This window comes from Lathamus discolor, chromosome 9 (assembly GCF_037157495.1).
Source record: "Lathamus discolor isolate bLatDis1 chromosome 9, bLatDis1.hap1, whole genome shotgun sequence".
Classification (NCBI taxonomy): Eukaryota; Metazoa; Chordata; class Aves; order Psittaciformes; family Psittacidae; genus Lathamus; species Lathamus discolor.
This window is the reverse complement of record NC_088892.1, coordinates 3,900,937-3,926,325: the sequence shown is the minus strand read 5'-3', so window position 1 is coordinate 3,926,325 and position 25,389 is coordinate 3,900,937. Positions and strand designations below refer to the sequence as shown.

The 25,389-nt window shown below is 55.6% G+C and overlaps 1 protein-coding gene across 2 annotated transcripts in view; it reads left to right on the top strand.

Annotated features, from left to right (window-relative positions):
• Window positions 1–25,136, top strand: part of EFNB1 (ephrin B1) — a 53,381-nt gene extending 28,245 nt beyond the window's left edge. The window contains exons 2-6 of one of the 2 annotated variants that reach the window (XM_065689435.1): window positions 1,675–1,952; window positions 17,978–18,070; window positions 19,092–19,220; window positions 20,350–20,654; window positions 21,024–25,136. In XM_065689435.1, coding sequence (XP_065545507.1) covers window positions 1,675–1,952; window positions 17,978–18,070; window positions 19,092–19,220; window positions 20,350–20,654; window positions 21,024–21,155 — 937 coding nt within the window. In that variant the 3' untranslated portion in view covers window positions 21,156–25,136. Of the gene's footprint in view, window positions 1–1,674; window positions 1,953–17,977; window positions 18,071–19,091; window positions 19,221–20,349 lie in introns of both variants that reach the window. The other variant, XM_065689433.1, reaches the window with a different exon arrangement.
• The last annotated feature ends 253 nt before the right edge of the window (window positions 25,137–25,389 follow it).

The following is a 25,389-nucleotide window of genomic DNA, read 5'->3' as shown; positions in this document are numbered from 1 at the left end:
TGGAGCCGTGGTGCAGCATCCCACCTGCACGGGCCCTGTGCGGATTACGTTTCCTGTTCTTCCATGAGGCTGCTGTATCCCTTCTTCAGCAGTCATGACTTTAACACAATGTACTTGCTCCCCGCAAGCTTGCACGGCAAAGGCACAGCCACTGCCATGGTGGTGCTGGGGTTGGGGTGATCCCCCAGTGATGCTTTGGGTACCGCAGGGAGGATGGGGCAGACAGCCCTCTGGAATTCAGCTCCATTGTTCAGAGCGGTGTCGGTGAAGGGGACTGTTCCCCTGTCCCTGTGCCTTGCCTCCTCTCCTGGGGCTGGGTGAGGGTGACCTGGTGAGCTGGCAGAAAAGTGCAGCTGATGTCTGTCTGTCTCTGTCCTGGCCATGCCTCCCCCTGCTAGAGCTGGCACCGAGCTCCGGAGCCCTTGCCAAGGGCATCGGGTTGTGCGTGGGCCCCAGCTCCGCCTGCTGCCTCCCAGCCCCGTCGGTTGGCGTATGGATCTGCTGTGTCTCCCGCAGCCAGAGGCCTGGAGCCTGGGCTGCTCGGGCAATGGTTTCAGCTCTGTGGCTTCTTGCTAAGACTTGTACCAGAGCCACAGAGCAGGTTGGTCTTGTGTGCTAGATCTTCCTTCCGTGGTGCCTGCAGCCCCAGCCGGAGCAGCTTGATGGAGGGAGAAGGTGTCCTGTCCCCCCATCTGACTGAAGGGGTGGGATGGGGCAGGGACCCAACCACGTCAGAGTGGGAAGGGAAAGCTGCCGACGTGCAGCCTGCTGAGGCACACGCTTCAGTTTTTGCTGTGCCCAAATTATGTGAGGGAGTTGCAGCGGAGATAACTTTGCAGGAGCATCCATTCCCACCTTATCTTCCATCAAGAATGCGTTATGTTGCCTACATCAAAGTAGATGATCTGCTGCTTCCCTCCTTGTTGCCCTAATACTCTACTTCACACTGAAAAAAAATTATTCAGATTATTGCTCCACAATAATGAAATCTGAATGCTAATTATCAGCATATTGCCTTCCTTCCCTTTGCAATGCCCTGCCTTCCAGCCCCAAATAGCTTTCCTCCCTCCTTGCTCCTCTCCATCCGGTCCTCCCACGCTCCTGGGCATGCCGTTGAGCCTGGCTTGGTAGAAGTTGTCCTGCAGGATGCTTCCCTCCCTTCCATTTAAGGACAGGAATTCCTCAGGGAGCCGGGGCGTGGAAGGGATCCCTCCCTGCGCCCCATTGTCAGGGCTTCTCCCCATGCCTAATTATCGCCTGTCCCTGCAGGAAGCTCCTTGCCTGGCCGTCGGGCAGAGCCGTGGCGTCTCCAGGCTGCCCGCTCCGCAGCCTTTTGTGGGAAGACTCCATTCCCTTCTGGGTGCCAGGCTTGTGTCTGGGAAGGGTGCTCACCCTCATCGTGGCAGGAGGGATGTGGAGTGGGGCTGAACCAGTTGAGCCCATGGTTTTCTTGATGGGAGCCTTGCACTGGCTCCTTGCATGTGCAGAGGTGATGAAGGAAGAAGAGAGCTTTATTTTGGTGTCAAAAGATACTTTGCAGAGGGAAAACAGCAGAGTTTAAGCATGAAATAAATGGTGCGAAAGCAGGGCTGTGCACGGGGTGGAATGGGCTGGTGTGACCACTGTGGCCTGTGCTGGAACATGTGGCTAACCTCTTGCCCTCCTCTCTTCCAGGTTCATGACTGGGAAGGGGCTGGTCATCTACCCGGAGATTGGGGATAAACTGGACATTATCTGCCCCAAGGCGGAGCCGTCCAAGCCTTACGAGTACTACAAGTTGTACCTGGTGAAGAAGGACCAGGCAGATGCCTGCAGCACCGTCATGGACCCCAACGTGCTGGTGACGTGCAATCGGCCGGAGCAGGAGATCCGCTTCACCATCAAGTTTCAGGAGTTCAGCCCCAACTACATGGGCCTGGAATTCAAGCGGCAGCAGGATTACTTCATCACATGTGAGTCGCTCTCCTCTTCCTCGCCGCCGACCCTGGCTCGGGGGGTGCTGCAGGGGTCTGGAGAGTGTCGCCAGGCGCTTGTTTGCGACTTGGCTGGTGCAAAGAGCTGACACGTATGGAAAATATTTCCAGCTGGATGGGAGAAGGGGTTGGAATGTGTCACTGGCCGAATGGAACGGGTCATCGGCCTGTATCTGGCTGCTCTGCTGCGTCCCTGGCCGTGCCCGCAGCCAGGAGCATGTCTCCCTGCCAGGTCAGTCCTGGCAAGGAGGGGCAACGTGTGTCTGGAGCACCATCAAACCTGGAGCCTATTGTCGTCTTTGCTGGAGGTGTTGCAGGGCATTTCTTATAGGGCTTTGCCTTGGGACTGGGGAGCTCCTGGTGCTGCACTTGGGATCAGGAGAAATGGTGAGCAAGGAGATGCCCATCCTCCTCACTGGTGCTGGCTCTGAGAGCAGCCCGGCAAATGGGAAGCTGCCAGTGACACCCAATGCTTTCTGTGGTCTAAATGGCTGTAAAATTCTGCATCCTGGTGTTATCCTCTTGTTTCTTGGTGCAACACATCTTTATGGAGGGGTGAGAGAAGAAGGGCTGAATTTTCTCAGAGGCCATGGTCCATGAGTGCAGGGGGATGTATCTGCCTGTGCTGGCTCTGGTGTGGACAGAGTGTGGACTCTGGGCAGCTTGGCCATCCCTTGGCCCCCAGTCTGGCACTGCTGACCTCACTTTTCCCTGTTTGTCTTCTCCTCAAGCTCCCTGTTACCCCTGTGAACCTGCCGTGCAGCAGCCTGCAAAGGGCACGGTGGCTCATCTCTGCCCTCGCTATCACATGCCGCAGGCTCAGCGGTGAGCAGCCCAGTGCAGAGGTCACAGCCCGCATGGGAAGCGAGCACTGAGCCGTGGGAGCTGGTGCTTCTCAGTCAGTAAACAGTATATTTTTAGCCTGAAATCCCTGCTCTCAGAGGGGGTGGTGAGGGTGTTATCAGGCAGCTGGGGCAGGAGGTGCTCTGCCATAGCGTGGTGACACAGTGATGCTGCCAGCCTGGATTTCCCCAGCAAGCCCTCCCCGGGACTGCCTGTAGTTTTGGGTATACCTGGTGCACTGAAAGTGGCAGGGCAGCGCTGAGCCACCCTTGGTGGTGAATTTTGCTTAGTGCTACTTAACGCATGGCTGAGCACAGGGTGGTAACGAAGGGGCTCTGGGCACCGCATGGCTGTAGGAGGGGTGAGGACCTGGCGCAAGAACTGGCTCAGCCTGCTCTGCATGGCCATGGTGCCGGCAGAGACCGCGGGCTGCACTGGGTTGAATCACCCCTTGGCAGGGCCGGTCTCTCCCAAGAGTTGCCATTGCTTGGTCACCTTCACTGTCCGGATTTGGGGCCATCTGCCCTGTGTCACTCAGGGGGCACAGGTGGGGTCACCAGCTTTGGGGGTGCAGGGAGCCCTGGCTGCAAGCCCAGGTGCCCTGGGGATGGGCTTGGGATGCCAAAAGCCCCAGCGCAGCTCCCCAGCAGACTCTCATCTCCTGTAACATGAGTAACTGTGGCTGGCACCAGCCTGACAGCTCTGGGACCCCAAAAGGTCAGCCCTTCTGCTGTCCCTCAGCTGAGGCAAGGCTTGATTCAATGGCAAACTTTCCCTGCAGTGGGCAGAGAGTGGGGAGAGGGGCTAAAAGCACAGCCATGAATCTGCCTTTTGTGTGTCAGGCAAACATCTTCAAGCACTTGGTCAGCAGCTTCTCCGTGCTTGGGGTCAAGTTCAAGCAGTGCCATGGTCATTGTGCTAATGAGGGCTGAAAGCGGGGTCCCACCTCACGCCCCTTTGGTGGGTCTCATGAGACCGACAGGCTGCAAAGAGCCCCCATAGTCAACTACGTTCCCCAGAACAAGCTCAGGAGCCTAACAAAGCGCCGGGGAGGAGGAACGTGGGGTCCCTTGCCTTGCAATGCAGGTCTGTCAGGAAAGTGCAGGCAAAGGGATTTACCAGGTTCTGAATTGCACAAGTTTTAAGGAGCTGCTTTGCATTTCACACGAAAGCTCTTGCTTAAGTTAAATCAACCTCCCGTAGCTTTCGGTGGCATTTTCACAAGCGGCCGACGGCGTGCAGCCGAGTACAAACGCAGCTCCCCAAGGGCCCCCATGGCTTTGAGCCGGTGCCAGCTCCCCTCCAACGCTGCCAGCACACCTGGGTCACTATTGCTCCGGCTTGCTGCCGCTCCGACGGGATGCTCAGCCGGGGTTTTGCAAACTGCACCGTGCCAGCTTTGCCAGCAGAGGTTTCGCCAAAGCTTTTAAACTCATTGCATTTTTCCCCAATCTTTTCTTACATGATTCCGCTACCAGTGATGGGAATCTTCTCCCATATGTAGAAGTCTTCCCTCTGTAATAGAATCCTGCTTTCTTCCCAAGGCAGGGAGAACTCCCAAGAGACTACTGTAAAATCCCATTTATCCTCTTGTTTCCCAATCCCAGTCTCGAGTTGCAGCATTTCGGAGCCTGTATAGGGCCGGAACAGGGATGCAGGGAGCGAGGTGCACAGAGCATCCCTGTGGGGTGCCCCTCTCTCCTCGGAGAGCCGGCAGTGCCCTCTGCCCCTTCTTTGGACTGTTTCTGACTTTAATTTCTCTTGACTCCTCTGCGCTTTGATGCGAGCCCCCTCGGCGCTGGGAGCGAGCGGCTGCTGCCAGCTGAACTTTGGCCCCTGGGTGGGCTGAGGATGCTCCTGTGATCTGGCCGTACCCCTCTGCCGAGCAGCCCCAGGAGCTCTTTCTGCCAAGAAAGAAAATAGCCAAAAAAACAAAGTCAGAAGTCTCCTGAGCAGACCACCCACGTGTTGTCTTTTTTTTCTTTTCCTTTTTCCCTTTTTTTTTCCCCCCATTCCCCCCCCCCCCCTTTCCCTCCCTTTCCCCAAGCTTTGCCTTGACACACAAAAGGGTTTTTTCTTCCTTTTCATTCGCTGGCAGCCCTAAGCTGGGGAAGCGATGCTGCAGTGGACGGGAGCAGGGCGGCAGCGGGACATGTGCTGCTTGGCCCCTGCTTTCCCCAAGCAGGGAAAACCTCCCTGCTGGAGCCAGGGGCTTCCCGGGGTCCCTCCCCATTCAGAGCTGCTCCTCGCTCCCGCCTTGAATATGCCAAGCCTTGTTTAAGGCCACTTTTATCACAGGGGGACATGGCCCCAGCCTTGGCTTAGCAATGAAAAAGGCTTTTGAAAGCGAACGTAACCTCTCCCCGTCCTCTCCGCAGCCTCGTGCTGAGCCCCTCTGCCACTTAAAAGCATCTTTTTCCTTGGGGCTGGGCAGGGAAAGGTGGTGCTCCTTCCTAAGCTGCTTCATAAAGAACAAGATGCATCAGCTCCTGCTGCAGGTGGAGACGGAGGCTTGCTTGGTGGAGGATGTGAGGCTGCAGCAGGACATGGGACATCAGGACCCTCGGCCCATGGAGAAGCTGGGAATTTGGGAATTGGGTGTTTTGCTCCATGGGTTCAGGGCACCTCTTGCTTTCTGCTGTCCTTGGTCTCCTGTGGCTGCCTCCCTGCCTGCCTTTGGTCCCTGGTGGGGGTCTCCTGTCTCCTCCGTGCAGAACCATTGTACACCATGGACGGAAGCATGTAGTGGTGGCTGTACTGGGGGAGGTGGTAAAGTGCAATCCATCAGGAATTAATTACTGCTTTTTGCCCCCAAAGGAAGTCTTTTTTCAGGGTTCCTTGGCCAAGCACATGGGTAAGGCTGCTGGAAAGGTTGATGGGGGCTCCAGGGTAGCTTGTACTTGCAGATCTCAGTGCAGATGCGGTTGGTGCTGCTATTCCCTTGGGCTGGCAGCAGGGTGTGGGTCATTCATACAGTCCTCATGGAGGCAGAAGGTGCTTCTGGCTCATTAGCAGATGTGTGGCTATTCCTCCCTTCATCCTTGCAGAGCTGGTAGAGAAGCTGAATGCTAGGGAATGGCTGAAATGGAAGGGAAGAATGTGAGTGCTTACAAATAGTCCATCCAGTTGTATTTGGGGCTAGCAGGAGTTATGGGAAGGTGAAAACTGATGGCTATTTTGTGACAGTGCTATTCTAGATGTGGGTGGGGGTCCTGCTTTGTGCCTGCAGGTCATCTACCCCAGGTTTGAGAACCTGACCATACCGATATTTATCCTCAGCCTTAGTTTTTACCCATTTGGATGATTTTCCCCGCTTCCTTGGCTGGCTGTGTCCCACTCAAGTAGGCTTCCCCCCTCTCTCCCTGGTGTCTGCACTCCTGGGATGCTCATGGGTGACTCCAGCCTCACCAGGGCTTAGCCAGCCATGCAGGTTTGGCTCTTTGCACCTCCCCTCCTAATTCACTCCAGCTCTTAATTGCATTTGCTGCTACTCTTTGAACTTCCTCCAGTTTTCCTATCTCTGGTAATGAGGTGCCTAGATAGAGGTGCATTAATCCTGGTGTTCTGGCAGCTGGGCGGCGTGAGGAGAAGCTCCCGGTGCAGCTCCCCAGCATTGCCACACAGGCCCCATGTGCCATGCCTGCTGCCAATGCCACAGGCAGGGAGCTACTGGGGTGACGTGTTTTTCAGCTGAGCACTGGCTTAATCTTTGGACATGGTTCTCCAATTCATTCTCCATTTGGTGTCTGGGGGTGGTCCGGGCAGCCCTTTCTGTGTTGGATGGGGTGTGGGAGAGCAAAGACCTCCAAGCGAAGCCTTTGGGTGCTCTCCAGGCAGCTGTTTGCAGATGTGATGGGCAGCACCCTGGCCAGCCAGTGCTGCTGTATTTTTCCAGGGTGTTTTCTCTTGCCCATCCCTCTGCTGAGTGCCTGGGCACAGCCATAGGATTACACCTCTCTTGGGAGCCTCTTTAAGGCAAGCAGACCTTGTTTGATGAAAATGCTGAAGTGAAAGCAAGGCCCCGTAGATGTTTGCCCCATAAATCTGATACATTTGCTGTTTATTGTTAGTCTTTAAGCCCTTCAATCCATTTTTGATGTAATAATGTTCGTAATCCAATCTAACGCTTTTTGGCAGCCGGATTCAGTGAGACCAGATATATTATCCTGAGTGTTTCTTTAAACCCCTTGTCTTGCATTTCTGTTTTTAGATGCAATTAGACTTAACCTGGCAAGAATTATCTGTTGTAAACCATTGGATGTGCGCTTCGTCCCTGGGCCTTTCCTACATCAGCATTTTTCTATAGCGTGCACTTCATCATGGAGAAGGGGTCACCTATGTACTGCCAACTGCCAGAATAATCCTTCCTCCTTGTTTTCAGGACACGTTGCCATACTTGCTTTTCTGGCTGTACTCCTCCAGCTTCCGGAATAGCTGCTGTTGGTTTGGGAAGCCTCTAGCCCATGCCAGCATGTGTGAGAGTGTCTGCGGAGCCGCTTGAGCTCTTTCTGCAGCCCTTGGTATTTAGTAATTTTCTCCCTGGTTCCTTGTGTCCTGGCGTAGTGCTGTGGATGGGTGCCATGCTGGGGGGGGCGGGTGCAGCCCCCCGGGGCGGTTTGTCAGCCCGCCAGCTCTTTGCTGGTTTTCTTTGCTGATTGCATTTGAATGTGGCCACTTTCATGTGCTCCTCATCTTCCGTCCCACAACTTGTTTGGTGAAGATGAGTTGAAAGCAAAAGTGCCGTTTGATGCCATGATGAGAGCTATGAACTTCTGCTGATAAAAACCCAATTAGCTGGCTTCCTCATTCTTCACCCAAATGGGCTGGTGCTCTGCAGATGCATTGCATCCTTGCCCCACCAGCTTACGACATACCTGGGGCAACACAGAAAGTCTGGGCAAAGCAAAGCCATCCTGGTGCCGTAAGCGTCTGGTTTTGGGGGACTGGCTTTCCTCCTCCATCCCTATCCCACTGGGAGCTGGTGGCAGAGGGTAGATGAGACCCTCTTCGTGCAGGAAATGCTGCGTGGGAGCCAAAGGGCTTGTGCCAGAGACAAATGGGACTCAAATGGTGTCCCACTCCCAACTTCAAAGCCCAGGCACTGGACATGTCAAACCCAAATAATGGCCCTTAGACAACACGCGGTTCCTTGTCTTGGAGGCTTGTCTGAAGACCGTGACCACAGTAAATGCGATTTTGTTGAGCCCTGTCCCTTAAGCCTCTGCCTCTTTTCTCTTCTCCTCCTCCCTCCTGACCTTTGCAGCTCAGCGCTGTCCCCGGACAGCCCCTGGCAGCTGATCTCATAGCTCAGCCTTTCACGGCCCTAATAGGGATGAAAAGCTCTAGCAGAAAGGGCCGGTGTCCTGCACCCAGCCAGGAGGTAAATACCCAGTGCTTTGATCTGCTCCTGGGCTGGGGAGAGGGGGGCCCTGCCTGCAACAAAGACCCTGGCCGGGGTCCCAGTGCCCGCTTAACTCTCCGGCTGCTGGGTAGCCTGACCCCTGCCTGCAGCTCTTGCAAGGCCAAGGGCTATCCCCACCGCAGGGTGCTAGGCATCAGGTTGTGTCTGCCTGGGCCTTTGGGCTGCCTGCAACTGAAGATGCTCTTCCCCAGTAGACAGGGCTTCCAAGAGCATCTCTTTAACACTAAGACCCATTAGGAGAAAGTAAAACGTGTTTAATTCCACAGTGCTTCTGAAAACTGAGGTGCCATGAAGAGGTGCCATGCAACCTGGACAAAGGCAGCAAGGAGGTGACATCCAACTGGCACCATGCCTGCCTGATCCTGCTGTACCCTCCCATGCTGCTGGGACAGTTTGACTTTGCCTGTCTCCCCAGAAAGGTGCTCCCTTTGCAGCTGCAGAGGAGGGCAAACACTAAAGCAGTCCCTCCGGTGTGCTGCATGCCTTGGCCATGCCTCTGCCATCATCTTCTTCTTCCCCTTCCAGCCTCTGCTCCCTCCAGCATGTCTGTAGCAGGGGGGCACGGGGACCTCAGAGAATCTCTTGCAGCTGCAGGCGCAAGGACTGTGGTGGACCCTGCTCTTCAGTGATGCTCACCTCCATAACACTGGAAGAGATTAAAACTTGGCTCCTTTTGGACTAAACTTCCAGGAAGAGGCCTGAAAGGCAGAAGAACCCTTCAGCTTGACAAAGACTTGAAAAACATCCCAGCATACAGGAGCTCCTGGAAGGGCTGTGCAGTAGATAAGTTCAAGCAACTACTTCCTTGGCATGTATTTTCTAATAACTCATTCTTCGTATAGATCCTTTCCGCAGGCTTTTTCCCTGACATCCCCATTGCACTCCACTGCTCCTGTACCTATGGAATTCTCTTGATGCCAAAGCTCTGGGAAGAGGCATGCAGGCACCACCGCAGCTCTGACCTGATGCGTTGTAGCTTCATCTGCAAACTGGGCTGCTGATAGCCTGGGGTGCACAACGGTGGGTGCTGGCTGTCGGATCAAGAGCGCTCTGGGGGCTGCAGAAGGCAGCCGCACTTGGGCTGTGAGACATTTGGACTGTGAGACATGCAGGGTGCAAGCGGGTTTGGCATTGATGAATTGTGATGTGCAGCCTTTTTCCATCTCTATTTTCTAATGATCTGTGTGTCTTGACCAGGCTGGCTGTGCTGGGGAGGGCTGCCCTGGCTGTGTGTGGCACCTTTAAAAACTTGCCTTTCTGGGGAGAATGGGTTTTATTTGCCATTTGACGTGTCTTTGCCCTAGGAGTGATGGTTTTTCTGCTGCTGCTGTGTAATGACTGTGCTCTTTGATCCTGCCTGGCAGCTTGGAGTTAGTGTTAACAGAGCTAATTGCGAGCTGGCTGTGGAGGCTGGTGGGGAGCAGCAGAGCCTGGAAGTGGCTGCTCAACCCTCTGCAGTGGGGTCAGCCCTAACTTGGGCAGAGAGGGGGCCCTTCCTCATCCTTTACTGCACGAGGGGATGAGTCCTTGTCTGAACAGTCGGGCTTATTTAGCTTACATTGGAAATGTCCAGATCCTATGACGTGATTGCTGGAGACAGGTCTGTTTGCTAGTGTCCTGGAGAAGAGGGCTGGATCCACTTCCTTGAGGTCCTCCTGGGACCCAAGGGCAATGTGTTGGCTCTGCAGCCGGTGGCCTCTTGCTGGGGCAGTGCGGGTGCTGCTGTGCTGCTCCCTGGGGAGCTGTGGGCACTGCTGTGGGGAGGTGTTGTGAGCTCCTGCTCCAGCTGCCGTGGGATGAGGTGCTGTGAACTGAAGGCTGTCCTGCTCCGAGCTGGGTGCAGTGCCGGTGGGTGCACCAAGCAGCGGCTGCATCCACTACGGAAGCAGTGCCTGGGCTAACTCCTGTCCCAGCCATGGGGTTGTTTGCAACTCTGCACCAGTGTGAACTTCTCCACTGCAACCAGATTCCTGATGTCTATGCAAAGTTTACCTTCAATTGCAGTGGGGTTTCTTCCCGGCCATCCCACAGCACACCCCGAGCTCCTGTCCCTCCCTGCTGCCCTGCACCTCCTTGGCTCCCCATGCTCTCCGGGGCAGCTTGAACTTCCAGAAGATTTGCACATGAATCAGCTTCTCCTGTCTCTTACAACTTGGATTTTCCTCTGGGATTATTCCATCCGGGCAGTGAGGGGGTGGCACTGTCCCCCGTGCATCCGTCTCTATCCCCTTCACAACAGATTTCTCAGTCAGTCAGACGTTTTGCTACCTAACTGAAGAGATTTACACCCTGTTAAAATGCAATGAGTATTTTCCTCCTCTCCTGCTCCCAACGGGGCCCGCAAATGACTCTGGCAGAGCATCAGGTGGAGAATTACATGGCACTTTTTTCCTGACCTGTAACCAGTTGCTTGGGGCTACCGCAGAGATTGTGCAAATAAACTTTCTCTTCTACTGACGCTCTCTGCTTTTGGAAGGGGATGGATAGTCCTGAAGACAAGAGGCTTTATTTAGTGTCCCAGTATCTGGCTGTGCCTGCTCCCTGGCAAGGGATGGGGATGCTGGGAGCTTGCATGGCTTGTCCACGTGCATGTCTTGGCAGTATTGGTACAAAACGCCTTGGAAGCAAGTAAGCAAGCAGTGGTCTTGCAACCAAGAAGTGCTTTCTAGCTTTGATGAAACTACCTGCAATGTAGCCCTGACTCTTAATTATGATGCTAATTAGGGTTGGTTATAATCTTTCTATCAGAAAGCTGTTTCAATGGGAAATTAAGTTTTCACTTAAGCATTACTTGTGTTAGTGTTGTCTTCTGTGCAGTACTTCTCCCTTTGCTCCTGGAAAGTACCTGAGACAGTCCCAAACCAGCCCTTAGGGTTGGCAGCGTTGCTGTAGCACATGAAGAGGATGAAGTGTCGGTGTGTTATGTCCTCCCTTTGTAGCCCCTTAACCTGCCTGGTGCTGCTGGTCCTGCACTTTGGGAATGCTGCTCTTCGTAAGGGATGGGACTGATTTAACATTTCTATTTAACTTTGTGGGCTGCTGACCCTGGCAGGCGGAGGTGAACTCTATCCTGACCAGACTTTCATTCCTGTTTCCAGAAGTGTGTTAGAACCTGGTGCTTTTCACTTTGTGGTGTGTTTGCTGGAGCAGGAAGCGTGTCTGGGGTATCTGGGTTACCCAGGGCACGCAGTGAGTGGTCTGTCCTCTGCAGTCACGCCGACTGTCCCCTGCTTACTGTGTGCTCGGGGAGGACAGACGTGAAGCCGCTGTGCCTTGGGTGGAGGGAGCAGCACACCAGGCTCTCCCTTTGGTGGCACGAATTCGTAGGGTTTGGCAACAACTCTAAATAATGGCTGTAACAAATTCAGCCTGGATCAGCACCGTTAGGTTGTTTCCTCATGCCTTGCTTGGAGACCCACCAGTGCTTGGCCATACTTGCTTCCCTTGATGGAAGGACTCAGTCCGAGGTTGTGGCATGGAGGCTGGCATTTCCCTCCGCAGTGCAGGGAGAGTCATGTGGGTTTGCATATAAAATCTATTTAGACAGGCAGTATCACCAGAGCTGGGCGCATGATGCTGGTGGATGTTAGCATCCCACACCCCTCCAACTGCGCGTGGGTGCTCCAGGGCTTCCCAGGAGGATGTGGCACTTTGGAGAGCTGAAATCCCTGGCAAACACCGCAGTCATAAATGGGACTGTTGTGTTGGCTGGAAAGTGGGTTTGCCGTGTGCCCCACTAGCTCTGTGCCCTGCTGGTTATGGGTGCACGCTGTCAGATGGACTGGTACGGTTGTGCCTATGGGAGCGGGGCTGGGAGTGTGTTGCTTTGCTGTGGGGCTGGGTGAGCTCTGCAGCCCAGCTCTGCTCATAGCTCCCTGTTCTGGAGGTTGAGGCTGTCAGCAAAACCAAACCGCAGGCTGGAGGCTGTTGCGGAGGCAAACTGTGCCCATACCTGGCTCTGCATGTGGAGCGGTGGCTTTGGGAGGCTTCATGCCATTGCCCAGTGCATGCTGGTGTGGGTCCCACTGCTGGTTCTCCAGCAACCTGCGGTAGTCAGCCCCTCGGTTTCGTGGGGCTGTGCTGCAGGCAGAGGAAACCTGAAACAGATTGCTGGTTCATGAGGAGCTTTCACCATTCAGTGCTTCGAAACCCCAGCTCCGGCAGCCTGGGACAGGCTCTCTCCTAGAAATCGCCCCTGTTTTTCAAGCTGTGTGTGTTTGTGGGACCCTGAGACCGTAAACCCCGAGGAGTGAGGAGGAGGATGCAGATGTCGAACAGGAAGGGTGTTGCTTGTGAAACTCAGGTTTGGGTCTTAGGGCACCGAGCGTCTCTGTGTGTTTCTCACTCCTTTGCAACGGCCATTGCTGTGGGTGGAGCAGCCTGGAGCAGCCTGTTGTCCTGCCAAAATGGGGTTTTTATGAGTAGTGAGGAGTAGGTGATGCTGGCAGCTGCCAGCTGGGCAGGCTGGAGATCCCTGCCTGTGGGGTCATCTCCTGGTGCCCACTGGGGATGGTGGCGAGAAGGACCCCAGGGCTGTGCAGGCTGGTTTGCAGTGATGGGCTCTACGTAGGTGTGGGGGACAGAGAAGTCCCCATGGGCACTGTGGGACACTGGGGAGGGGGCACCCCAGAGCATCCGGGGTTGGTGCACAGGGGGGAATCGGGCTGCTCAGTCCTTCTCCTTCTATAACAGACTGGGAGGTGGAGCAGCTCTGGAGCTGCCAGGAGGGTGTGTGAAACCCAAGCCTTGCACCTCCTGCAGCCGTGCAGGGACGGGACGGGGCTGCCTGGCTTGCACACACATTTCTGGGGCTTCGGGGCCCCTTCCCGGTGCAGCTGCCTCTGGGCTGGAAGGCTGCTGCCGGCCCCGCTGGCAACGTGACAGCCCGGGGCTCTGCTCCCCCTGCACAGCCCCTGCCCTTGCTCTGGCAGCCGACCCAGCGAATGTGCCGGAGCTAATGGGAAGGGCTTGGGATGATGTGTGCGGCGGGGGGACGCGGGCTCGCCTCCCTGCAGCGGGGCCCAGCGAGGAAATCATAGTAATATTAATAATAACGGTGATGCTGTGAGTGGCGGCTGCGTGCCCCTGCTGCCTCCACGCTCAGGCAGAGAGGAGGAGGAGGAGGAGGAGGAGGAGGAGAAGGGGCTGTGACCAAGCTGCAGGGCATTTGTGTGCAGTGGAGCAGGCGGGTGCCTCTGCTCGGTGACCTGGCAGTGGCTCTGTGGGTCCCTGTGGTGCCAGCCCTGGCTGGGACGGGGGGATGAGGGAGCCTGGTGCCTGTGATGGAGCTGGGCCCTGGTGCAGCACCGCTGCTAATGCAACACCCCTACCAGTGCATCACCCACACCTTGGTACTGAGGGTGCATTAAACAACTTGAAAGCCTTTGAGGAGGGGAAAGGTGGTATGAGCTAGGGTTTTATTTTAAATAGGGTCTGTTCATGGGTTCATGCAGGGATCTGCTGGCGGTGTCCGAGCATGCTAGAGATGCAAGGCACATCTTCGGGGCCACCTTTAGAGTTTTTTCATGTGCAGGGCGAGCTTCCAGCCTGGTGCTGGGTATCGTGGCTGCGCTGTGGCTTACCTGAGGCTGCCCTGCACCTCAGCAGGGTCAGTCTGTGCCTTCCCACTGCCCTGTCTGCTCCAGCGGGATCGGGGTCAGGCTGTGGTGGCACCCCAAAGCCCTCACAGGCAGTGGCAGTGGGTGCCAGTGGGGTGCTGCTGCCCCTGCCTAGAGCTGTGTGGTGGAAATGTGACTCTGGGACAGGTCTGGGGGTGAAGGGGAGATCGCAGGCAGGCACTGGGGCTGCGTCCATGCAGCGCCTGGCTGGGTCTGGAGCAGGGCTGTGGTGCACAGATGGAAGAGTAATTAAGAGTAATAAAAGGAAAGAGACTTGGATTCGCTACAGTCTCAGCACATTAATTGTGCTTTGGGGCCCAAATCGTAGCGGAGTCCTGCTAGAGGGAATCCAGAAGAGAAACCAAACATCTTGCTCTGTCCAAAGCTGACCATTTAAGAGACCCTTGCCTTCATCTGCTGCCAGGTATTACTTCCAGAGCCTTCCATCTGCCAAAACCAAAGTTCTCATTTGAAATATTTTAGGGAAGGAAGAAAAGCTGCGGTGACAGTCTGAGTGCTAGCGGTAGGGAGGCAGAGCGCGATGCGCCGCGGACAGCACGTGGCTCTGCTTGCTGCTGGGGAAGGAAACATGGGGTTGTTGGGGCTCTCTTCCCCACAGAGGCATCATCCCGTCTGGCTGGGCTATGTCACCGGGCTGGGGTGTGGAGTTTTGCTGGTCTTGTGCCTGAGGACTGGGTTGAGTTGTGCCAGCAAGTGGATGTCCTGCCTGTACTTCCATGCAGGCCGAGCATCTCTTCTAAATTGACAAGCAATTACATGGTTAATGGTATCAATGTTAAATCCTCATCACTCAGCAGCCTGAGGCTTAATGCTTCATTAAGGCAAAGGCATCTAATAGCTCTCAGGACTGGGAGCTGCCTTTTCTTTTGAGCCTGAGTAGAAGTCATTTGTCCAGAGGATGCTTTTTTTTCTCTTGGTCCTACAGTCAAACTGTAAGTCCAGAATGGGGGGGGGGGCAGGAAAATGCTCCCGTACATCCCATGTTTCTGGGGCTGCCTGGATCAAGCCTTGTTGATGTGATGGAGCTGCACATTGTGAACGTTGCATGTGGAGATCACGGCTGTTGTTTGAGACCTCCCATTTCCTAGCCCCCTGGGTGTCCCCAGCTCCCTGCCTGTCTTCGTTCATCACTTCATAGCTCTGCCTTGTGCTGCCGCCCTGCAGCCACCTCCCCCCGGGCTCAGGGCTGCTTCTCGCCTCTCCCTGCAGCTGCTGTGTGCCTGTGGATTTACCTTTTCCTCCCTTATGTTACTATGCATTTATTGGTGCTGAATTTCATCAGCCATTGAGGATCGGTGGTGGCTCTGCCCTCGTGAGCACAGCAGTGACTCTCACAGATGCTTTGGGCTTCGTCTCGCTACTCATCACGTGCCTCCTGGATCACACGTCTCTGCTGGAGTGGTGCAGGCCTGATCCTGTGGCCTTCTGCTGGTAGATCTAATGCTGTGAAAGCAAGAAATGGAGTGGGAGGATCAGCTCTCCACATCTGAGCCTTGCAGTGCCCACGGGTCAGCAGGGACTCCTGGCTGCAGCCCCCTGCTCCTCGCCTCTGGACCCCTGGCTCATCAACACATCAGTCTGTCCCGAGTGTTTGTATAAAACCTGCCAGAAGCTGCACTCTTTTGGCCATTTGGATGGGATTATGACTTTTGGAAGCCCAACCTGCTGTGTGGAGCATCTTGTTTTGCTTTGGCCTGTTTCGGATCTGTACAGAGTATGGTAGTGTGTGTCCTTGTTTCAAGCGGCTGCGTGGGAGACTATCACCATGGGTTTTGCAAGTGTTTTGCTGTTTTACCTGCCCCTTTTGGTGTTCTTCAAGCAGCTGCTTCATGCTTTTTTTCATGTGGTTCCCTTTCAAAGCTGCTTTCTCCTGTCATCATTCTTTTGATCAGAACAAGAGGAGGCTTCTTGAACAACATCCCGCATGCGGCACAGGAGGAAGGTTGCTCATCTGTGTCCCCTGGCCTGTCCCTGTGACTCCAGCTGCCGTTCCTCCATCCTGTTTGGATCTTTAATGTTCTTGTTGTATCCGAATACAACATCTCCGTTTAACGTTATTTTGGAGGAAATGCTGTCTTCCGTTACTGCTGCCTGCTCTACCTTTGCAGGATCTCGTAGTTCTCCACGCTGGATCCATATTTACTCTGTAGTTCATTTTGATATAATTAGGTTATTACATTATAAATAAGAACTTATGAGGTCTCACAGAGGCTGGTTTTACAGACTGCTCTGGTTTCCCTGCCCCGCTGTGTTGCAGTGTGAAGGGGTGAAGTCTATTCAAGATGGAGCAATCCATGCCATGGGGCTGGGAAGTTGTTAATGGAACTGCTTCAGGGCCATGAGCTGGGACATACTGGCTTATTTCAATCCCAAACCAGCATCTCTGGCCTGGGAGAACTGGGCTGCTATGCCTTCTGCTGGGGTTAGCTCCCTAAGACGTTTATATGGGGAGTTTGAGCCTATTCAGGTTAAGAAGAGCTGCAGGGGGGCGTTTCTCTACATTCCCAGGCTTTTGCGTCGGGATTTGTGCTGACGGTGCTCCTGTCAAACCGCCCGGCAGTGAATCCCAGATGCGTGGATGTACGGCTCCATCCAGGGAGCTGCTGGCAGGCAAAACCCCGGCGCTGGAGAGGTGATAACTCAGCAAACGGCCCAATGACTTTCTGATTAGTAAAACATTTGCTGGTGTTTCTCACGAGAGCCTCGATTGCACAGAGGCGTTTGGACGGAGCTGATGGACTTTGAGCTGCATCCCGGCATAATCCAGGCTCGCTTTCCGGCCTAGCCCAGCACTGAGCCCTCATCAAGGCATCCAAGGGTCTTGCTGTGGGAAAGCAAGTGCAGAAGAAAGACCTTGCTGCATAACTCAGCCTCTGCCCGCCGCCTCCTCACCAACACCCAGCGGGGTCTGATGGTTTCAGCCCCACCGACCATCAGTCACCTGCCCTCCCCAGACCCAAGCTTTTGTGGGGTGGAGGCAGGAATTGGGCTGTGCAGGCAACCTGAAACCCCAAGGCTGAGTTTTGGCACTGAGCTGTGCTGTGCTGGCCAAATCCTGCTTTGCTTCACTGCCTTGTCTCTGTAAAACTATCCCCGTAGCTTCGTGATTCTCCATTGTGCTGCCTTTCCTTAGCTCCAGTCATGCTGTATGCCGTCACCATCTCTCTCCCAGGGTTTGTTGCTTCCCTAGCTGAATAAATCCCCATGCCTGGATTTGGTGGAGCACTGGGATGATTTGTGTTTGCTGTAATGGACAGAGGTGCTGTCTTGAGGACCATCCCTGGTCTCAGGGAGAGCTGGATGTGTGCCCTACACCCAGTGCATCACCCATCCACTGGGCACAGCAACCCCTGGGCACTTGAGGGCTCTTTGGGGGTTAGAAGCCACTTTGAGTGTGTGTGAGTGGGTCTGTCACGGAGGTGCTTAATGCTGTCATGCTCTGCTTTGGGTTAATTTTGTCCCGTGTTCCCCCTGCCCTGAGCTGTCCCTGCCATGGTAGAGGGCTGGCAGGCACGTGGATGTGTGGAGGTCCCTCCCTGCGTGGTGGCAGCGGGAGACGTGTGGCTCCCTGAGCTCCCGCAGGACTGAAAGGCTTAAAGAAATCTGTGCCGGCTAAAGTAGAAAGTTAATGTGAATTTAACTGACTTCTGCCCTGCAATTAGAGCCACTCAACCCCATTGGGGCTCTGAGTTTACATTCTTTACTGAGGCACAGTGTGTAATTATATATGTATAATTTAAACTGTGCATATGCATGTGTTCCTATTATACACCGAGGAGCAAAGGAAATTATCCAGGAATTAAAGGGGGAGGAGGGTGCAGGCATGGATAATGGTTTGCTTGTGTGGATGTGGCAGCGAAGGGAAGCTGGAGGGATCACATCCTCATCACTGCAAACATCTTCAGAAGGTGTAGAAAACAAGAACTCGGTGTTTTAAACACTGTGGGTGCCAGATTGAGGCATGAAGAAGTGGCCACAATGAGGGGTCAGGAATGAACCTCAACATGCCGAGCCTCTGCTAGGGGACAGAGGGGACCTGCCCAGCAGTGTCCTTCCAGCTTCCAGAAGCTCTGCCTAATTCTTCCTCTCTTTTCTTGCAGCCACTTCCAATGGGACGCTGGATGGCCTGGAGAACCGGGAAGGAGGGGTCTGTCAAACACGGTCCATGAAGATTGTCATGAAAGTGGGGCAGGGTGAGTCCCTCTGCACCCTCAGGTCTCCTGTCACCAAAATGCCTTTGCCCAGCAAAGTGTTGGCCCCTGAACTGTGTGTAGGGGTCTGGATTCTGGGGAAGCTGCGGCCGGGCCACCTGGCCCCTGGGAGACTTCCCTGGTTAATCCAGCGGAATTTCATTTTTGCTCTTTTTTCCCCTCTTTTTTTTTTTCTTTTGCCACCCCTTGCACATGCTTGGTGTGTTGGGATTAAAAGGGAGCAGTTGTTCTGTGTTGCCTCATGTGTGGTGTCGTGGTGGGGAGCTAGCTCAGCATGGGACCCATGAACCATGCAAGCGCATCAGTGGAGGGGTGACACAGGCAGTGTCCATGTGACCTGCTGGGGACCCGAGGGGGGTTCCAGTTGGGCATGCATCAGCGCTTGCGCTGGTCCTGGCAGCTCTCAGCAGTGCTGGCCACCGCAGTGCTGGCCACCACAGTGTGGGGACAGTGCAGGCTGATGGCGGCAGTGGGACACCAAGGGTACCACCGATGGAGGGACTGTGCTGAGTGCTCTTCTCCTGGAGGAAGCTCCCCAACACCTTCCATCTCCAGCTGCCGGGTGCCTCCCAGCCCTGGGATGCCCCGGGCTTGTGTCAGCCCCTGATTCAGATGCACAGCTCCTGATGGCTGCTTTTCATTATTGTGTTTTCACTGTGGGGCCAATACTTATAATAAACAGAAGAAGCAATGCTGCAGCCTTGGCAGGCTGCCTTCCCTTCCTGTTCCTCCTGCTGCCCGTGCAAGAAACTTGCCCCAACCCACGCATGGGAGCTCAGAAAACAAAAGTCGGGGGGGGATTAGGGTGGGGAAGCTTCTTCCCATGTGCCCTGAAGCAGATCAGCCTTGTTCTGCTGCTCTCAGCATCTCGCATTGCTCCTGTTATCTCCCTTCACCCTCTGGGGGTGGCTGGCTGGGATTGTTGGGGCAGTTGGGGAATGAGGAGCGAGCTGCTGCCATCCAGGTTGAATCTCATCTGTCCCTTCCTCTCTTTTTTCCCCAGATCCGAACGCAGTGATCCCAGAGCAACTGACGACAAGTCGGCCGAGCAAGGAGTCCGACAACACCGTGAAGATCGTCACACAGAGCCCGCGCAGCAAGGTCCCCGCGGTGGAGGAGCCCGGCAAGCCAGGTGAGCTTTGACAGGGACACACAGGGGAGGGATGGAGGCTCTGCCCACCCACAGGGCTGGAGGTAGCTGCTGCTGGCAGAGCAGCTCTGAGCCAGGCTTGTAGCGTGGATCCCAGGAATGCCAGGTGCTCCAGAGCAAGGACCTAATGGGCTTACCATAAGCATTGTGCCCATCTCTGCCATCCCTGTGGTTCACAGCATCTCCTTGCCTCAGCCCTGAACCTTCTGGCCAGGGACCACTCTGGCACAGCATGGGCAGCCAGGCTGCGGTACGGAGCAGCTTGGGTTTGTTTTCCCAGCTCTGGTATGTCCTGGCAGCTGATTCTCAGGGAAGTGCTGTTTCAGCACTCTCCTCCTCCTCCTTGCTGCCCATCTGTTCCTCACAGTACCTCTGAGAGGGCTTGGAGGAGGTGAGGTCCTTGGGTTTTTGAGCTGAGCCAGTGTGAAAGCCTTTTGAAGGTGGTTTCCTGAGTTCCTGACCCTGCTGAGAGAAAAGTGAAATCAGATGAAGTAGGGAAGAGTTGCTCTTTTCTTCTCACCCGGTATGGCCAGCCAAACACTCTCCCCTCGGGGAGCTTGGGGCTGCCCTGGCCCAGGGGTCAGGAGGAGGCAGGGGGTCAGTAACTGGATATCATGGGGCTCCAGTTATCAGAGCCTACTTTCACCAGAGCATCAAGGTCTGTTGCAGAGTGAAGGCTCCCAGAGTCTGGACTGGTGGTCACCCAGACCTGAGCAGCACTCTGCTCCATAGGCTGGGAGACGGAAAGGGGAAGCAGCACTCTGGGGTGCTGGAGAGGGCACGTGGTCCCTTGTCTGCTGGTGCCAGGGCTCCTGCCTGCCCTGCCCAGCACCTGCAGGCTGAGATGAAAGGGATGGGTGGGTCAAACTGGGGTGGGAAGGGGAGAAGATGCTGCTCTCCCCTTGGAGGTGAGGGGGCTGCTCCCCTCCCCAGGCAGCATGGGGGGGAAGCTGTTGTGCTGAGTTTGAGGGGTGGAGAGGGATTCTCGTGTACTGCTCGTCCACTCAGCCCACCAATGCAGTCGGTGTGTGGACAGAGCACAGACGCCCTTGCAGAGATGGGGTGCAGGCTGCCTGCCAGGGTCTGACAACCCTCTCCTCTTGCCTCGCAGGATCTGTCAACCAGGACGGCCAGGAGACCCAAGGTCCCAGCGATGGCTTCTTGAGCTCCAAGGTGGCTGTCTTTGCGGCGATCGGCGCTGGCTGCGTCATCTTCATCCTCATCATCATCTTCCTTGTCGTCCTCCTGATCAAGATCCGCAAGCGGCACCGGAAGCACACGCAGCAGCGAGCTACAGCCTTGTCCCTCAGCACCTTGGCCAGCCCAAAATGCAGCGGGAATGCGGGCTCCGAGCCCAGCGACATCATCATCCCCTTACGGACTACAGAGAACAACTACTGCCCGCACTACGAGAAGGTGAGCGGGGACTACGGGCACCCCGTCTACATTGTCCAGGAGATGCCCCCCCAGAGCCCAGCCAACATTTACTACAAGGTGTGAGGAGCAGCCTCGGCAAGCCGCCGATGCAGGAGCACGGGAGCGCCGAGCGCAGGGGGCAGCTGCCTCCAGGGTCTCCCCACGGGCGGTCTGGCGCCAGGAGGGAGGAAGCGAAATGAACCCCACGGCACGGCGCGGGGAGCGCCGGGGTCCGGCGCTGGAGAGCGGATGGCTCGCTCGCACACTCGCGCGCTGAATTCTCCCCTTTGTATTTAGTTTTGTAGTTCTCAGCTTTTGTAATCCCGAGACTCGAGGGTGAGCCTTCAGCATCCTCCTCTTCTTCTCCAGGACTGCGGCCGGCCAGGGGTGGGTGCTGTGCCTTTCCGTGCTCGCTTGGACACCGCGGGCAAACACAGAGACTCCACCTCCCCTTTTTCGCTTTGGGATTTCCCTGCGTCACCCCTCTACGTCCTTGTGTGAAGTGCCCGTGCGCCTGGCGCCGCATCAGCCGCCTCTCGGGTCCCGGAGCCTGGACCGACGCCGGGGCCGCGGCGAGGAGCCTCTGTCCGAGGAGGAGCGAGCAGCTGTGTGTGGGGAGGAGGAGGATGCTTTGCCTAGGTGCCAAGATGCAGACAACTGTGCAGGGAGGAAGCTGGCAAACCCGATTTACTACTACTACTATTATTATTATTATAATTATTTTAATTTTTTTGTAACATTTTTATTTTTGTGAATTCCGGGCAGGATTCCGGCCCGCCGCCTTCGGGCACATGCCGTCGCCTCCTTCCAGCACACCATCCCACCGGCCGCGGGGCAGACCCCACTGCTCCCAGCGCTGCCCTTTTAAACTTTTGTGTTCATAGCTGTTGACTCTTGTTTTAGTCTCTTTATAAAAAGAAAGAAAGAAAAAAAAATATCTATACCATGTCTCAAGCATTCAGTGCGCGAGAGTCCGGGTGCTCCTCCTGTTCCGTGCGGAGCAGCAGCCTTGGCCTGGCAGCTCTTCCCAACGCCCTGAGGGTGTCCGACTGCAGAGAAAAGCCTTTGATGAGGGTTTCCATCGGGCTGGGGCTGAGCCTGCTGGAAGCAGAGTGGGGGGCAGCTGGAGACCAGGGGGTAGCTGCAGCCCCTGGTCCTGTCCCCCAACTGGTGATGCTGTGGGTGGCTGTTCTTGGAAAGGAAAACTGGAAAACAAACATTCCTGACCCACAGCTGGTGCTGGGGAGGCTGGGTGTGCCAGGAGGAGGCTGGTGCTTGGCGCTGGAAGCCCCATGGAGGCGTAACACGGGTGGCTGTAGCCCCAGACTTAGCTTGCTGGGAGCTGAGCTGATGGCTCCTGTCCCAGCCTGGGTTACCAGGGGAACCCGGTGCCCCTCTGTGGGACCTGCCTTTGGGGACAGGGTCCCGCAGAGCCAGCCCCTGCCTGCCATGCTTCCCACACAGGAGCAGCACCAGCCCTTGCTCGCTCTGCCCTTGCCTTGCCCCTCTCTTGTCCAGAGCTGGAAGGGTTGAGCCTTGGGCTCTTCTGGTGGAATCATTCCCAGCTTCATCTTCCCAGGAGGACCTGCCAGCTCTATGGCTGATGCTGGCGAGCAACGCGGGGCATGTGGTGCACAGCCGCCCCCCTGTCCACAGCCTGTCCAGCTTGCGGGCTGGCGTCCACCCCCTTCTCCTTCCTTGCTTTCCTTTCCTTTCAGAAGTAGCTGCTTTTGCTCAGGGAGTGAGCGTGGGGCAGGCGGTGCCGCTCCTGGGGCAGCGGGCTTGCGGTGGCTGGGGGCCTGGTTTGTCCTTGCCTGTCCCCAGGGCCCCAAAGCCCGCATTAGGAAGTGCCCATAGAGCGAGAGAGCTGCTCTGCAAAAGTGCCTTGACGAGGAGCGGGCAGGGGTGGCAGGAGGGGCAGAGCAGCGGATGGGAAACCCAGTGGCTCGATGCTGCGCTGGGGGTTTGGCTGCGGTCCTGAGTGGGACTGGAGCATCCCGCAGTGTTGTGGTGTTGGTCGTCGTTCTGTTAAAGGCAGGAGGCTGGGCTGGAGCAGAGCACACTGCCCCTGCTCTCCTCCTGCACTCAGCATCCAGAGGCGAGGATGGCTTCTAGGGCCCTGAAATGGCTACTGCCCTCGGGAGAGAAGAGCCATAGTGGGTGCTCCCCCCTGCCTGGCCCTTCTCCCTGGTCCCTCCATGTAGCACCTTTTAGACCCTCTCCCCCACTGCATCCATGCCAGCACTGCCTGCCCTCAGCTGCTGCTGAAGGGCTGGAGCCACCACAGCTGGGACCCCCCATTCCCTGCTGGAGTGGGGTCTGCCCTCAGAAATCACAGCAAATTGTGTCTTAAAGAAAATCCCCCTTTCCCTCACTGGTGCCCTTTCGCATCCGCTGCGTGGTGACCTGTGGTTCCTGATGTGGGCAGTGGCGGCGGTGGATCAGGAGGGAGCAGTGGCTGGTGTGGAGGAGGTATTTGGGGGATGATTTAGTTTTGGTTCGTTTCGGAGGAGAAGGGAATGAGTCTGGCCACAGTTGTGCCAAAAGAGCCAAGTGACGGTGGCTCTTACCCGGCTCAGTGGCTGTCCCCAGCCGGGCTGCAGCTCAGCAGCCCCATCACCGCCATTCCTGTTGCTGGGGGCAGCTGAGAAACCTTGTAAATATGTGAAGAAAGGGTGAAATCTGAACTCTTGGTTTTTGCTGAGCACCTCGGTCTGCTGGGTCCTGAAATGGAGTGTGTCCCTTCGGTTCTTTTCATTGAAAGCATTGAAGTTTGGTTGGTTTCTTTTTCTTTTTCTTTTTTTTTTTTTTTTGTCTTGTTTTGGTTGTGTAAATACTAGTCTTTTTTGGAAGAAATAATGTAAAGATGTTTTGTATAAACTCTGAATTATTTTCTGGTTGCTTTTTCTTAGAAAAAAAAACAAAGGAGAACTAAAAAAAAAAAAAAAAAGAAAAAAAGAAACAAGAAAAAGTAATTTTAACCACGAGAACGGGTGTAAAACATTGTCATACTGCGCTCAGCGCCGAGCTGCCCGCGGGCTGTGCTGGTGTGCGGGTGCTTGGTCCCCCCGGGATATAGCAGAGAGCGTGGCTGCTCCTGCCCTGGTTTCTGGGACAGCCCCAGCGCCCATGGCAGGGTCAGACCTGGCTCATCCCCAGCTTATTTCTGGCTGTCCTGGGTCCAGGCAGAGCTGCAGCCCCAGGCAGGAGACTTGGCAACACCAGGTGAGCTAAAGGAGCACCAAATTTATCTCATTTTTTGTCTTAAACCAAAAAAGCCCGAACCTCAGGATGTGGAGCTCAGTGCAGCATCCTGAGATCCTGATCCGCTGTTCCAGACCCGTGCGGCTGCTCTTGTTGCAGATCCTTTTCCCCAGCTATCCCTATTTTCCAGCTGCCAGCTGCAAGCCCACCACAGCCCGATCTCTGCTTGGTGCCTGGGCTGGGGTGGCTTGTTCCTCTTCAGCAGAGCCCATGTTTTGTACGGAACAGTGCCAAGGGTCCTTGCGCTCGGGGCAGTGTCCATGCCCATGAAAGCCATTTCTGGTGGCCCCGGCATGCTGGCACTTCCCCAGGGGCAGCCAGAAGGCAGCAGGGAGCTCCTGTAGTCCCACTTCCTCATTGGAATGCCTGTGAATCTGCATTATAGGAGAGTGAGGCGATTTGGAGCAGGGTTGGTACCTCCTGTCCTCTTGTCCTCCCTCCGGGCTGCACCGCGCACCAGCACAGCCGCACTACGCACTCCCACATTTCAGAGCTGTGACCACATCTACATCCCATGCCGTCGCATCCGCGCCCTCACCGTGGTCCTGCATCCCAATGGGGGCAAAGTCCCAGTGTTCCCAGGCAGCCCCACATCGCGCCATCATCCAGTCGTGGGGCTGCTGCCTTTGCCATGGTGCCGGCACCACTGGAGCATCCAGGCTGACACATTTTCCCTGTCCATCCTCTGCTGCCGTTAGCGGAGAGGTGGATTTGAACTTGGAGCTCAGGTGGGGCCGGGCCCACTGCTGGTGCAGGGCACGCGGGACTGGGGCTTTGGCCCCGGGCTGGGAATGCCACTGGCGAGCAGCAGGAGCGGTTTGGGTACCACATGGCTTGGCCGCGCAGGGGGATGCCGGGGCTTTGGCTGTGTGGCCAGGGCCCAGAGGAGATGAGGACCCTCTGTGCCATGACCTGCCTGGGGGAGGGCCAGTCTCCAGGCCGCTTGCAGGGGCCATGTCACAGAGCAGGGCTCGGCAATCCCGCGCTGGTTGGTTGTCCTTGGCTCCTGATGGGTCCCAGCGGCCGCGCTCCCGGCACTGCAGAGTTTTCTTTCTTAGTGTCATGTTCCTCTTTTTGATTCCTTTCACCTTCTCTCCAGCTCTCCCGCCCAGTAGCATATCATCGGCATCGGTAACCAGCTCTGTGGCATCTGAACTCCATGGAGCCGTGATGGAACCTGATATATTGTTAAATAAAAGGGTTTTTTTCCTATGGAAACCCGGCTGTCTCCCGTGTGCTTTTTTGCTGCCCCAGGTTGTCTTTCGAAATCCCAGCCTGGTCTGAAGAGATCCGGGGCAAGTTAGCTCATCCACTTCATCAGTGGCTTTTCCTGCTGGTGTCAGGTTTGTTTTGGTCAGCATTAAAAATGTACAGGTTTTTGTCTGATACTTGCAGCATCTCACAAGGCCCCTCTGACTTGAAGGACTTAGGGTTCATATGGAGGAGTATGGTTGGATACTCAATGGATACA